This window comes from Poecilia mexicana, unplaced genomic scaffold (assembly GCF_051168715.1).
Source record: "Poecilia mexicana isolate PSO_F unplaced genomic scaffold, ASM5116871v1 scaffold_21, whole genome shotgun sequence".
Classification (NCBI taxonomy): Eukaryota; Metazoa; Chordata; class Actinopteri; order Cyprinodontiformes; family Poeciliidae; genus Poecilia; species Poecilia mexicana.
Genome location: NW_028263390.1, coordinates 5,940,410 through 5,954,595, shown reverse-complemented (window position 1 = coordinate 5,954,595; position 14,186 = coordinate 5,940,410). Strand labels below are relative to the sequence as shown.

The 14,186-nt window shown below is 39.9% G+C and overlaps 1 protein-coding gene across 1 annotated transcript in view; it reads left to right on the top strand.

The window, feature by feature from the left end:
* The window catches only part of LOC106904914 (neurexin-3b-beta-like), a 47,628-nt gene extending 39,620 nt beyond the window's left edge, over positions 1 to 8,008 (top strand). Inside the window, exon 3 of the mRNA XM_088002226.1 lies at positions 5,466 to 8,008. Within this exon, the coding sequence (XP_087858352.1) occupies positions 5,466 to 6,115 (650 nt within the window). The 3' untranslated portion in view covers positions 6,116 to 8,008. The remainder of the gene's footprint in view (positions 1 to 5,465) is intronic.
* The last annotated feature ends 6,178 nt before the right edge of the window (positions 8,009 to 14,186 follow it).

The following is a 14,186-nucleotide window of genomic DNA, read 5'->3' as shown; positions in this document are numbered from 1 at the left end:
CTGTTGGTTATGCACGCAACACAAAGCATCAAATCATTTTACAAAAAAAAAAAGGAGAGCTCGTTAATTACCGCTGTGCTCCACCTCTTGATTAATTGGCGGATGTGGTGGGCTTAAATGCCATTTAATGTTGGTTATACATCACCCATAATGCACCTTCTCTCCCCCTTAACCACTAATGAATGGTTTTTGCTTGAGAAAATATCCCACAGCCCTTGATGGCAGTACCCTTTACTGACCGTAGACCCCCCTCCTCATCCCCCTAGCTTGCTGTATTTGTTATTGTATCTTACTCTCCCTAAATGCAACTTACTTAAAGCATGCATTAACCCAACTTCTTACAGTGGAACTACGAAATCCAAAGAATCAAACGAAAGAACCCACATGTTTCCCCCCCCCTCTCTTTCTCTGACGTACATCCAGACTGCACGCCCTGTCCCGTGTTTAAAAATACTAACAAGAGAAATGTAACGAAGTAACTAATAATAAGCGTATTATTAGTTATATGAAGGTGGTGACATTTTACCTATAAGCTGTCCCCCCCTCTCTTTGTCTGCCTCAGTGTGTGCTTTCTGGTTGTTCATCTTTGATAGTGTGAGAGATTCAATGCCTTTCTTTCTTTGTTTCTTTCTTTGTTTCTTGCTTGCTTCTTGTCTTTTTTTGTGCATATATGTCAACACACATATATGCAAAACTATGTTCCTTTTTTTCTGATAATGTCAGATTTTTTAACTTTTCAGCTAATTTGATGAGAACTGCCGATGTTTTGATGATTTTTCTTTTCTTCCTGAAAGGGGTAGTTCAGGATGTTTTAAAGTGGGGTTCTGTCAAAAGGTTAAGCCTTTAGTATCTTTTCTGCTGTGGATGCATTTCTTGTCACCTTCATTTAGAATAGATCCAGGTTTAGTTGCTCCTGGAAGCCGAAGCTAGCGGCTAACCAAAGAGAGGGCAAGACCAAAGTGGACTATTACTTTCTTAAAATAACATTAATCTACAAAAAAGTTATAGTGGTTTATGTTATTGACTTTTAAATCATAATCACATGCACACAATCACTTTATTTTGGCCTATAACCTACAAGAACTGTGTTTCTTAATGCATCAAAATATCTTTGCAGGTGGTTTCCCCCAATGACCTCATCGGTTTTAATGTTCAGTTTTATTTTCATTATGTCTTTCATCTTTTTTCGTATATTTAGAGACAGTACCATGATAGCAGTGACATATTTTTTTTTCTGTTTCTAAAAACATGCTTTCACTTTTCATTGACTATCTCAAGTCTGTCTCTGATTGGTTAGCTGAGATCTTGGGACGTTTCCTCTCCCTGGCAGCAGCCACTGGGGAGAAGATGAAAGGTTTTGGGAACAAACTTTAAAACCCATCATGAAGAGATCTTGTTGGTTGCTTCTGGAGGTCTCTATCTACTCCCCTGAGCTGACCAAATATCTGTGAAATACATTTGCATGAACTGCTTTGGTTAGAATCGTGCCCTATGCTACCCTAGTCTATTATTCTGCAAGTCTGTGCAAGATTACCTTTTTTTCCTCTAATATTGAGAGTACTTAGGAACTCTCTTAGGAACTCTATTTAAGTTATTTAATGTTATTTAGTTCCAAAATCTAAAAGTCCTTCAGACTTATTTTGATATTACTGGGTAATTAAACTTAATCCTATGTTGACTGTTGATGTGAATTGATCTCGAATTGTTCAGTCTTAGCCCAGATGATCTGCTGTTCCAGTCGGGTTATGCTCATCCCACACAAATGTAGGATCTTATTCAAATCTCTGTGCTGCCATCTAGTGGTTGAAGTTGAGCCTAATTTTGGCTAACTTATTCCTAAATTTATATCTCTTTTATGGTATATTGTGATAAAAAATTTTTTTTTACATAATTTAGTATATGCGTGACTAAAGAGGCCCAGGAGATAATATAATTAAATGTATCTTAACGCTCGCTAGACAAACATAACAGTTTGAAGATGAACAGTATCACACAGGCGTAAAGTGCTAAAAGTATTTCATTGTACTTTTTCTTAGAGTTGTTCACTTTGGTCTTGGCTCATGTCAGACTGGCCGTTAGCTTCGTTCTGTACTCATCCAAAATGAAGATGCCAAAACAGTCGTCTACTGTAGATAAAGACATCAACTCCTCACATCCTTCAAACAGAACCTCACTTCAAAAAGTCTCAAATTGTCCCTTTTATTAGAATAACGCTTCCTCTTTTCCCTATGAAGTTCTTCCTGTTTCAGATTTTTGATATTGGGTTTCAAATTGCTACGCCTTTATTTGAGTTTCAAATTAACTGCTTTCATGGAGAAAAAAGAGAAGCCATCTCCAAAGTAAACTCCCCCCAAACCTCCTGCCACTGTTACTGAAAAAGTTCTTCCAAACTGTTTATGTGCTTATCTTTCACACTCACCTGTTCTTGAATAGCTTATCTCTAATTTGGAATTTGGGATCGAATCAATGAATGTCGAATTTTTTGTGCATGGCAAAGAAGTTGCAGCTTAGGGTTTGTAAAACTGTCAGTGTTGAGAGTGCTGTTCTCTTTTGTAGATGGGCATGTATATGCTCATTGTTTGTATATCCCCATCCCTTCCTTACAGCCAAAAGCTCTAATGCCGCCCGACCGCTTCGTGCCGCCTTTACATGGACATGGCAACTGATGTACACGTTCACCCCCATCTATGTCATTTCCTTCCTAGTATGTTCATAGGTCCCACCCCGTCTCACGCTCCCTCCTCCCAAACCCTTTATGTAGAGACTCTTAAGATATGTACAGTTCATTTTGTTCATGACTGATGAACAAGTAAATGTTGAGCAAAAAGAAGCAGAAAAAAAGAGCTAAGCTACAGAGTCATCTGATCAAGCTGTAGATATTTACCAAGATTTAACCATAAAAGTAGGAATCATAAATGTACAGTTTTTCTTTTTTATAAGATGGAATAAATTTTAAAAATAGAAAGGAAAAAAAAGAGCAGAATGACGAAGATTATTTTCATGTCATGTGTGTGGATGTATATGTTGTTGCCTCCCTATACCATCCTGTCTAAACAGAGAATAATATACTACGTAACCAGAAGCTGTTAAAGAGAATCTAACCTGTCCGAAGGCATTCTTACACAACTTTTTTTTGTAAATTTTGTTTTCTTCCTGCCAAAATCATGCGGGCAATTTGTTGATGTAAGTTGAAAAAAGCCGATGGTATGCTTTCTTCTTTTTTTGTAGGCTTTTATGATTTTCCAAGCTGACTTTTGGTTTTCTTTACCTGTTTTCCTTCTTACCTACTACTAATCCTTTATCTGACTAGCTCTATCTGTGGCTTTACTTTGTGAATGTTTTATTATTTCTTTTATTACAATGTTTGCTCTAATTCCAAAGTCTTTTTGCAATGCCTTAATTACTATTTTGTTATTTTATTGTTTCTTTTGTTTTCACTTCCATTCTGATTTTCTTTATTGTTCCAAAAGGTTTGCATCTCTTTATAGTGCCGTTTGTGAGCCTTTGCAATGTACAAACAAGCCACTTTGGCAGAACGAAATGCAGTTTCAATTGACATCTGAATGTTTCAGACTCTTTGTAGTAGCGTCCTGTTGGTAAATTTGTGTATTAGGAATAGACAGTTATGGGGAAGGGATTAATTTCTCTGGTATATATGCCAAAATGGGGAGCACAAGCTGTTGAAAGCAAGACTCGAGTCACACCAAGTCAGGAAACATTCAGGTGTCGCTGAACTGCCCGGTGCCATTGTGGTAACTGTAGGGTCAAAAGGCAAGAGGCTAGGACAACTAGGGGAGCCCACTGAAGTCAAGGCAACTAGATTATCCTTACACAATTTGGAGTGGTTCTACTCCAAAACCCTTTCATTTTTTTTGACCACTAAAAGAACATATAGACAGCTTACAACACTCTCCAGAGCTGTCCACTGTACAATCTCTATACACTGTCCATTGCAGTATGTATAGAGATTTGTGTGGTAATTATCCAAGTAATTATCCAATTACCACACAAACCCATCCCAGGAGTCTACAAGCACTTTACCAACATGAACTGATAGCCAGCCTGGTCATTTCTCACACAGGTTTACTTAATTCTAATCTCAAATACAGTATAAACTCTGTGTACAAACCCTGTACGACACTGCAAAATACAACACAAACATTGTACAAATGTCATTCAAAGCCTGTACAAAGGCAACACAAGCACCTTACAGATACATACAGTATACAAACCCTATTCAATACTGTACAAACATGGTGCAATCTGTAGAAATGTAAAAATACAACACAAAAACACCAGACAAGGTTAACTTACTTTAATCTTATAGTCGCTCAGAGACGAAGGTACATCCCTTCTAAATGTTTGAGATTCACATTGTGCATGCATTACAAACTTTACTATTTCCATTTTTTCATGAATCAATAAACAAGAATCTCACTCTGTTCTGTGTAGGAATGAAGTCTTCAGGTTAGACTTAAAGAAATTTTATGTGAAAATCCTAGAATTAACAGATCAGTTCTTTTTTGCTAAAGTTTTTTTCGATTTTGGTTTAGGTCCAATAACATAACTCTATTACAAACAGATGGTAGTATGGCTTCTTTTTATACTCAACAGTCCACCTTTTGATGTCAACACTTAGGCGACAATAAAACAGCCCATTTAAGTAGTTGCTGACAGAATCATGTAAAGGTAGCAATTATAGCTCACCGCATAAGAAAACGGGTCAGCATGAATCTCAGTTCTGCTGCGGTCTGAATGTAAAGGAGCTGTAGGAGTTAAAATGGGGTATCAGTTTGATGTGGCTCACCCTTGTGCATCCCTCAAAGCCTTTTGATGCAATGTAAACTTCATTTATGGCTGTTTTTCTTTTGTTCCTTTTTAGTTCTGGTCTTGTTTGGTTCTGAGTTTCATTGGTTTTGCACTGGTACAGTGTTTCTATTCTTTCATAATTTCCTTTTTGGTTTTCTTTTTTTTCCATATCGGGCTTTGCTTCTTGCATTTTTCAGTTTTTTCTTTTTTGTTTGGTTGTTTTACTTTTTTTTTTTTGGTGTGTGTGTTTGACTTGCTTCTTGCTTTGGTGGCGGGAAACTTTCTATCCCCCTGACTTCTCTCTCTCTGTTTCCACTTTGCAGGAGGGGAGCTAGTCGTCCCCGTGCTAGTTGAGGACCCCATAGACATCCCTTCTGTATCCACCCGTTCACCCTTCATCCCCCTCCCCCCGACCCTCCGCCCCGTCCTCACCATTATCGACACCACCAAAGAATCCTTGGCCATGGCCACTGAGGCGGGGGTACCTTGCTTGTCGGACCGAGGCAGCGATGATTGTGATGGTGGTGATGATGGTGGTGATGATGATGATGATGATGGCATGGTGATTTCGGGGTTTGGCTCTGGCGAAGCTTTCGACTCTAGCCTGCCCCCGACTGACGATGAAGATTTTTACACCACCTTCTCCCTGGTAACAGATAAGATCTTGACCACATCGGCTTATGAAGGCGGCTACAAAGCTCTCGTGCCCAAGTGGGAACCCAAGGACTTGAGGCCTAGCAAGGCCTCAGAGGCAGGCAGGACTACACCCGCCTCGCCTCTGCCGGACATCCGGGGCACACCGGCGGCGGCGGTCCCCTCGGACATGCCACCCAAGCTGCCTGCAGGGAAAATGGACAATCGCGAGGTTAAACCTCTGCAGCCAGACATGCCAGTCCTGCTGCCCCGTCCGACATCCTTCGATGTGGACGGCACCAAACCAAGGGGCCCCTTCATCACCTCACCCATGCTGCGCACAGTACCCGCCGCCTTGCCCACGGTGCCCGGCGTGGTGAGGCGCGTGCCGCCCGGAGCCTCGGAGGTGATCCGTGAATCCAGCAGTACCACGGGCATGGTGGTGGGCATTGTGTCAGCCGCCGCCCTCTGCATCCTCATCCTCCTCTACGCTATGTACAAGTACAGAAACAGGGACGAGGGTTCCTACCAGGTGGACGAAACGCGCAACTACATCAGCAACTCTGCGCAAACCAATGGCGCTGTGGTGAAGGATAAAACGCCCAGCGGCAGCGCTAAAGGCAGCGCAAGTAGCAAGAGACCGAAAGACAAGGATAAGGAATATTATGTATAGAAATCGAATCATTTCACAACACCTGAATAAACTGTTTAGAACAAAGCTAAAAAACATTTTGACAGTACCATATTGGCAACTGTGATTTAAAAAGAACACATTTTCTTGAGAACTCTAGACTCGCGGAGTCGCTTACAGACGAACTTCAGCTCACGGGAGCTCACTTACTATTGTAAGCGTTACAAAGAGACGATGCAGTACGACTCCATCGGGACGATTTGAAAAGTTCCCGCTGGAGACATTCAACGGTGTGAATTATCACTCGAACACCCCGACACAACCCCAAGTGACTGTGAAGAGGTGTGTAATCCTTGGAGTTCTACTGACCCCCCCGTCCATTGTAACCCTGTAAAATACGATCACTGTCATTTTGGCCATTCTGAGCATGCATGTGAGGTGTATGTGATGTGGTGCTGGCATCTGTGTAAGTGAGGGACCTCAAGAAATCATGATTGTTGGGGAAAGTTGGAAGTCAAAACGCTATTTTTTCTTTTTCTGTCTTTTTTTTTTTTGGTATTCAAACGGTTCATTAAATGTAGCCGTCATGGACGCGACATGAGGTAACGTATACATGTGCTTAAAAGTGTCTTTTTTATCGGTTGTTTTCATTTATCCCTTTACTTGTGTATCTATTTATTAAGATGAATGATTTTCTGTCTGTTGTCAAAGAAACTAATGGCCAGTTGAGGTCGACTCGACGGTGTTCAGTCGCCGCTGATCGTGTATCCCCAAATTTTTTGCTCCCTTGGCAACCAAATTTTAGATGGTCCTCAAGCTTGCAGGAGCAAGTTAAGCTTTCAGAGAACGAAAATATATAGTCATTTATTCAAATTTGATTTTTAGTATAAAAAAAAATCTCTGACATATTTCTCCTTTTACATTTTTTAATTGACCTGCTGTGTTAAAACAAAACATACTTTGTGTCTGCAAACAGTGTAACTGTCACGGTCAAAGTTTGGTAAAAGTAAAACGTAGGGTTAAAATCTTACTGCAGTGTGACCAAGTAAATTTTTTTTTCTTCAGTTTTCACTGAAAACTGTGTCAAAACAAAAATGTTTACATAGTTTAGTACAGCTAGCCAGTGTGCTTGGTGACTCATTACTGTACAGAAAAAGGCAATTTTCTGAAGGTTTTTTCTTTTCTTTTCTTTTTTTTGGTCCTCCTGATGTCCAGACAGTTGTACATTTGACTAGATTTTTTTTTTTTTTTTTTTGCTGTAGCAACATGTCTTTTTTATTATTTGTTTGTCCTGGAGTGAATAATGGATGTCCACAGGAAGTAGTCTGGAGAGACAGGAAGTCTAGTCTCTCTGGATGGCGTTTCTCTTCAGTCGCATGAAAATTCAACCATCTGATGCCGTCTAACACCAACCCTCGGATCTCAGCGAGGGTTTTCTTCTGAAATTATGTTTTCATCATGTTATTTATTTTTTTATTGGAAATCTAAAACAAAACAAAAGAAAAATACCAGTATAAGATAATAAAGACTGATTATGGTGGATTTGGAGATCTGTGCTGGCACCTTACTGACTTTCTTTGTTTTTGCTTTTTGATTTCATTTTTACTGTGACGTTACTGTCTTGTCTGCTCAACTTGTCAATTTGCTTTTTTCTCTCTTTTTTTCAGTTGTATAGTTAATTTCACGTCTCATTTATATGACATTATGTTCCAGGAATACAATGTTTTTTATGTCTTTATTTATTGAAGAAATTAGTTGTCATTCATTTACATGCAAATCAGTGTGTATTTTTCTTTTTCATTGTTTTGTGTGTGTGTGTGTGTGTGCGTGTGTGTGTGTGTGTTGGTACTTGGCTTTTTAAACCAGTTTAATTATTGTCTTCTGCTCCCTTGACTTCAAACAATTCCCAGAAATAAAAAAGAAAATGTTCCCAAATGTTTTGGATGTTCAGCTGTGGGTGTCTGTCACTCATTCGTTCACCTCACGCTATGAAAGCAGGAGGCGGCGCCACAACAAGATGGATGCCAAAGACTCATCCCGTTTGCCGTTGCTTCGCCGGTTTCCTTTTATGCCCCAAAAGTGCTGCCATTTCTATTCAAACGAAGCGCAGAGCAGCTCAGAGCTGTCGTTTACCTACAGACGATTATGCAAATCCACACGCACATTCTCAAGCAACAAGAGAATTTTGAGGGTCCGAAGTCTTCGCAACGTGGTAGGAATGGCTTTCAGCTTGAGCTGAGTCTTTGTGAGAGATCACACAGCCAAATGAGAATCCCCACAACCACGCCGCTCCGTTATGAGCTCCTCGACCGCAGGAGCACCTGCTTTCCCTGCTTCCTTTTTTTTTTTCTAACTCTGTCCATATTTCCTGCAAATGAGCCTTCGCAGAGCTGGTCATTAACTTGCAATAGCCCATTGATGTAGGATATCAGTGCACCATGTGTGAGTATATCCAGCTCACACAGTGACTACATATTAAGTCATTCATCCTGCCACAGGCGAACAGGGAGCCTGAGGGGGCCGGTGGAGATCCATTCAACTGAGGGGACTTTTCCCCCAGTCTGAGCCATTTACAATGAGAAATTGTATTTGTTCCTCCAAAAAGAAAAAAAACCGGAAAGAAAGAAAGATTTATATTGTTTGAGTCAGTACGATGGAGGTTAATGTATATTAATTTGAACAAGCAGCGGCGCTCGGTCCAAGACGTATCGCTACAATAATGGCAACTGCAGAAGCAGCTAAATCGATACAAGAGTTTATTTGTGTTAGAAGTGGATCTCTCCCCCTCCCCGCCCCTTTTGGCTTTTTTTTAAGCGTTTCCTAAGATGCTCCAGTGTCTTTCAGCGTTGTCATCGCTCCCACTACTTTCAAGGTGTAGGGCGTTTTCCAGCAGAGCGGTTCCAGTTCTTAATTTGTTTTACAAAAACAGTTAAAAACCAGCTTGGTTTTCCAGAGAATCAGTGTGGTGCTCCAATCATTACCTCGCCGAAAACGAGTGTTTGGAGAGAATCGGAGTGTAGCGAAGCACTTTCTACAACACAAATCCAATTATTTCTCTCAGTACTCCGGCAAATATCGTCTTAATAGAAGAAGGTATATTTATAAATGCAATTTTCTGTTACCTGTAGTGTTGGTGAATGCATTTTACTATCCCAATTTGCTGCTTTTTGATCAGTATTAACCAGCTAGATTGCAAATGGGAGTCAAACACAAAATATCAAGCAGGATTTAGAAGATTGATGGAGCTTACAAATGGAAATAGAAATAATATTCATAGATTCAGCTCTAAATTTGTCACACTAATCAGTTTAATTAGGACCACAAATATCCAGCAACTTTTACTCTAAAATCCAGCTGGTGCACCCAAATCTGCATGTAACTGGTTACATTAAGCTTGACTAAACTCATATTTCTGTTTTCTTTGTTGTTTTTTCCAACGTGACTCCCACCACCACGTGACTAGGGTGTGTCCAGAGCTCGTTTTCCTTGACAGATAGCCTTCTGAGTATATGTTATACATGTTTATTTTCTAGTGTGACTATTTAACAACGCATATTGTGTGGATATACAATATTCATTGTTGGTGGCACATAATTTTACTAAGTGGATTTAAAGTAGATGAGGCTGAATAAGAATGCATGCAAGATTTTCCAGATTTTATTATGTAAAGACACCAATAACAATGAATCAGTGGGGGGTGCTAATGCGCTAATAGCAGAGCTAATTTCTCATTTTACCCTTTAGCATTTTTGCTAACTTACAAAAATGTTTAGCACTTTATCATTTCTTCTAACTTCTAAAATGTCTAGCGTTTTAGCATTTTTGCTCACTTCCAAAATGTTTAGCACACTTGGCTTCAGCTAAATTTATTTTTAATCAACTTAATGTCCTCCAAACCTCGCATTGTTCATGTTTTTGTTTTTTTCCCTGATTCAAATGACTGTTTATTAGCAGGCTTCAGCAGATGTCTGACTTGCTGAGGACAGATGTGTTTGGACTGTTTGAATCAGGCATGTTGAAGCTAAAACGCATCTATAGATGGCTGGAGCTGCGCTGTTGTTTACAATTACAATTAAATGCATTTTTTTGTTGTTTGTAACAAATTGTGAAAAAAATAATTTCGTAAGCCACTGTAATTAGAGAATTATTAGGATGCTCAAACTGAGAAACCACAGTGATGGTGATTAAAGTATTAATAACAGCTCAAGGAAACTAAATTAACAAAGACATGCTAGCTTAGTGAAGCATTTCCTGGAATAAAAGCGAACATCATCATGATCCTTAAATCAGAAGGCTTGTTATTGGCCATTTTGTCCACCACTTGCATCAGCGGGACGCTGGCCGATGAAACGTATCCATCAAATATTAATTTGTTCACACGGCTGTTGGCAGACAAAGTTTATTGATTGGATTTTGTGTAGTGACGACTTTGTCCTTTCAGTCGAATTAATAGAAGTGGATTACATCAGTCGCGCTGATGTCAGCCGGATAATTCATATCTTAATTGACAGAAAAACAATCTACATTTGCTAATGGCTTTTCCAAATGGCTTTCTGCGTGCGTTCGGCAGCATTAGCCGGGCCTTTCTCCCTGCGGGCCTGTAGGCTCTGCGGAGCAGAAACCGGCTCCCCCTCATGCATTAAACAGCTGACAGCTGACCTGTCATGAAATTTTTACTCCAGCTAATGAACTGGTTAATCCCATTTAAACACTTTATGGGATGTTTTCCTTCATGTAAAACAGCAGCTTTGTAAGGCTGATCCGTCGCCGATTGCGGCTTCTGTCGCTCTAAAAGCGCATTCCACATCTGCATTGTGATGGATCCGCTGAATAGATTGCGGGACTCAGTTGTGGTGTTGTTTTTTGGGGGTTTTTCTTTCCATCTCCCTCGATAAAGATTTAGGAGGACAGCTGAATCTTCCACAGACCGAAAGCAAAGCAGCTGTGAAGCCGACGGTGATCACTCCTGACAGGTAAAATATGAGCCTGCTGACCTTAACACCGGCGTTATGAAGGACACGCACATACAGTCATGCGTGAACCTCAGGTAGAAGTGTGACTGGCTGCAGAGGTGTGTGTACGTGTGTGGCATTGTTAAAACAAAGTTTGCAGGAGGGAAAAAAATATCTAATAAATAAAAAGGTAAGTGTGGGTTAAGCATTCGTATTCAGACATCTCAGCAGGCGCGCTTGGTGATACATTAGCAGAACAGTCAGGTATACATAAATGCACTTTCTTTTTGTGCGTCTCTGCGAGAGGCTCGCCTCCTCCTATTCTTCCACTCCAGTTAGCGCCTCGCTCCTAATTAACTGCAGAGATATGAATGCGCTAATCTGGGCTTTAAATCTTCAGTTCCTCTGACAAAAGCTTCTTTTTTTTTTTTGCGGGCTGCCACAACTGCATGATAAATAGCAGATCGGGCTTTCTGCTGCCCGGTGGACACAGCGCCATCTAGGGAGCGGATCCGGCTGGGTCGGGGCTGAGGGAGTTTGATGCAATGGATGTACAGTAATAATTAGAAGAGAGATAACTGACTGTAGGAAAGCTTTGTCAAAGGCTGACTGTTGGCTTGCAGAAGTACTTTTTTTTTTTTTTACAAAACCAACACAAACGTAAATGTTTTTTCTTCTGATTTTGCTTAATTGACCGATAGGAAGACATCTAAACTTGCTGAAAACATCTCTCACCTACTACCTACTACTGCTGCATTTGTTGGAGGTTACATCTCTACATAAACAAAACAGCTCATCTGGATTTGGACTGGATAGAGAGAGCCATTGTTTTACCACAGAAAATTGCAAATTGCTCTGGACTTTGACTGGACCATTTTAACACGTTGTAAAGCTTCAGATTATGTTGTGGCTCAGATTGTACATTTACGCTGATTCTCCTGCCTGAAGCTGAATCTTCACCTGAGCTCCATATAGTATATATACTCCAAACATTTCTAAAAAAAAAAAACTACCCTGTTACTGCTGGGAAAAAAAAAAAGTATTCTCAAAATAATGATGCTGCCACCACCAGGATTCACCATGAAGATTGTGTGTTTAGGATGATACTCGGCTTTAGTTCTCTACACCTATTTTGTAATGGAGGTCAAAAGGTTGGACTTTCAATAGAACACCTTATGGTATATACTATGGATGTACATATACATACCAACCCAAACTGTTCTGCCACATATGTATTACTTTTCATGTAAGAATTCCAGATTTTCCAGAGTTCCCAGTTTTAACGCGCTAATTAGTGTAGCTAATTTTTTTGTTTAGCACTTTTGCTAACTTTGAAAACGTTCACCACACTTAGCTTCCCCTAAATTAATTTTCTTATATAAATTCGGTAATACTTTGACGAAGTGTGCATAAGACTGACATGAGAATGTCATAAACATCACATAACAGCTGTTATGAACATGAAGGAGTCTTCACGAATGTTTACAACGGTTAGGGAGTGTCATTCGGTAAATAATGACACTAACAAGCAAAGGTGCTTTATTGGACTTTTAATACAAGTTTGCATTAACAGGGTCATTATTTTATGAATGATACTTCATGACAACAGTCGTAAACATTCGTGAAGACTCCTTCATCTTTATGACGGGTGCTGTGTCATACTTATGACAGTCTCATGTCAGTCTTATGCCCACCCCGTTAAAGTGTTATAAATTCTTAAATTACATAAATTAAATTAAAGCATTGATATATTTGGTTTTCTGATCTTTCAGTTGAGCAAAGTTTAGTAACAATACAAGAAACTGGAACAACAGAAAAGACTAATTGTGCACAACATGATAACATAAATATATAAAGGCGTAATGGAACAATTAATTTGATGCTCAAAGGTTATAGTCTTTTAAGGGCAAATATAATTTGAATTGAAATTAGCACTTTAGCATTAGCTTCAACTAAATACCATGTTGATGTATTGCTTTAGCCAAACTGTTTATTTTTTCTATGTTACGGGCAGACACATTTTTCTTTATATCTTTATCTGTAAAGAATCTTGGAACTGTTTCTCTTTTTAATTTCAGTTCCTTTCAGTCAGTCTGCCACCTAGGATCCCAAAAAAGTAACTCCAAATGTGCAGCTGCAAAGTGACAAAGTGTGAAAAAGTTCAAGTGGTGTGAATTCTGTTACATAATTAAGAAGAAACATTTCCTCGAATGAGGCTGAGGGTGTGTGAGCTACATATGAAAACACCTGCTTCGCCGTTGCTCCGCTGTCATCTGTTGAGCATCATCATGCGTGCGAGGCTGCCGACAGCAGACCGTGACGCCGGCAGCGGCTCCATGAATACGTCAAGCTGTACTTGTCAGGAAGCCGTGTTCAAAACTCTGCCTGCAACTCGATGTGTAATTCACCCGCCGCTTTGGGAAGACGGGCCTCCTGTCCAAGCTTGACAGTGTGATTGAATCCTGCGAGAATCCCAATGAAATAATAAGTGTCTCAACCCCAGACCTTCCACCCTCCGCCGCCCCCCCGCCATCTCCTCCTTTCACCCCAACCTGAACCAGATGGGAGGCACTGAAATCTGGGAATGCAACAAGGCGAGCAAACTTCAAACAGGTGAAGGTGACTGCGGCAAAAGCAGCAGGAAAACATGATAATTGATGCTGGCATATAATTGGTGATGCTGTCTAAAGAGGCGGTTTTGTATGCCACTCAAATCGGTTCTGCTGCGCTTTGAAAGCGGCACAGGTTTGACCTGGCTGCCACAAACAGGCATTCTCATCATGGCGGTGGGAAAGAAAAAACCTCATTTTGACTCTTCTTTTAATTGAAGCTTTTCTTTGAACTTTACTGGATGGATATATTTAGTGCACAGAAACTCAGCTATAAGACACTTAAGTTGTTAAAGTTTCTGAATAAATACCCACATCGAGGTCCAGAAATATTAATACTTGTGGTTTTTGGAGAGCTGAAGCAATCTTTAAACTTGTGTGCAAGTCCTTGTTGATATTCTGCTAATGTAAAAAAAAAAAAAAAAATCAAACAATTTCACAATTGTAGTGTTTCCATTAAATAAAAAATTAAATTAAAGTCACGCGTGAATAAGTTTGTCCACACCATAATCATTTAAAATCATGGCATTGTTGGAAGTAAGCAGAGATTAT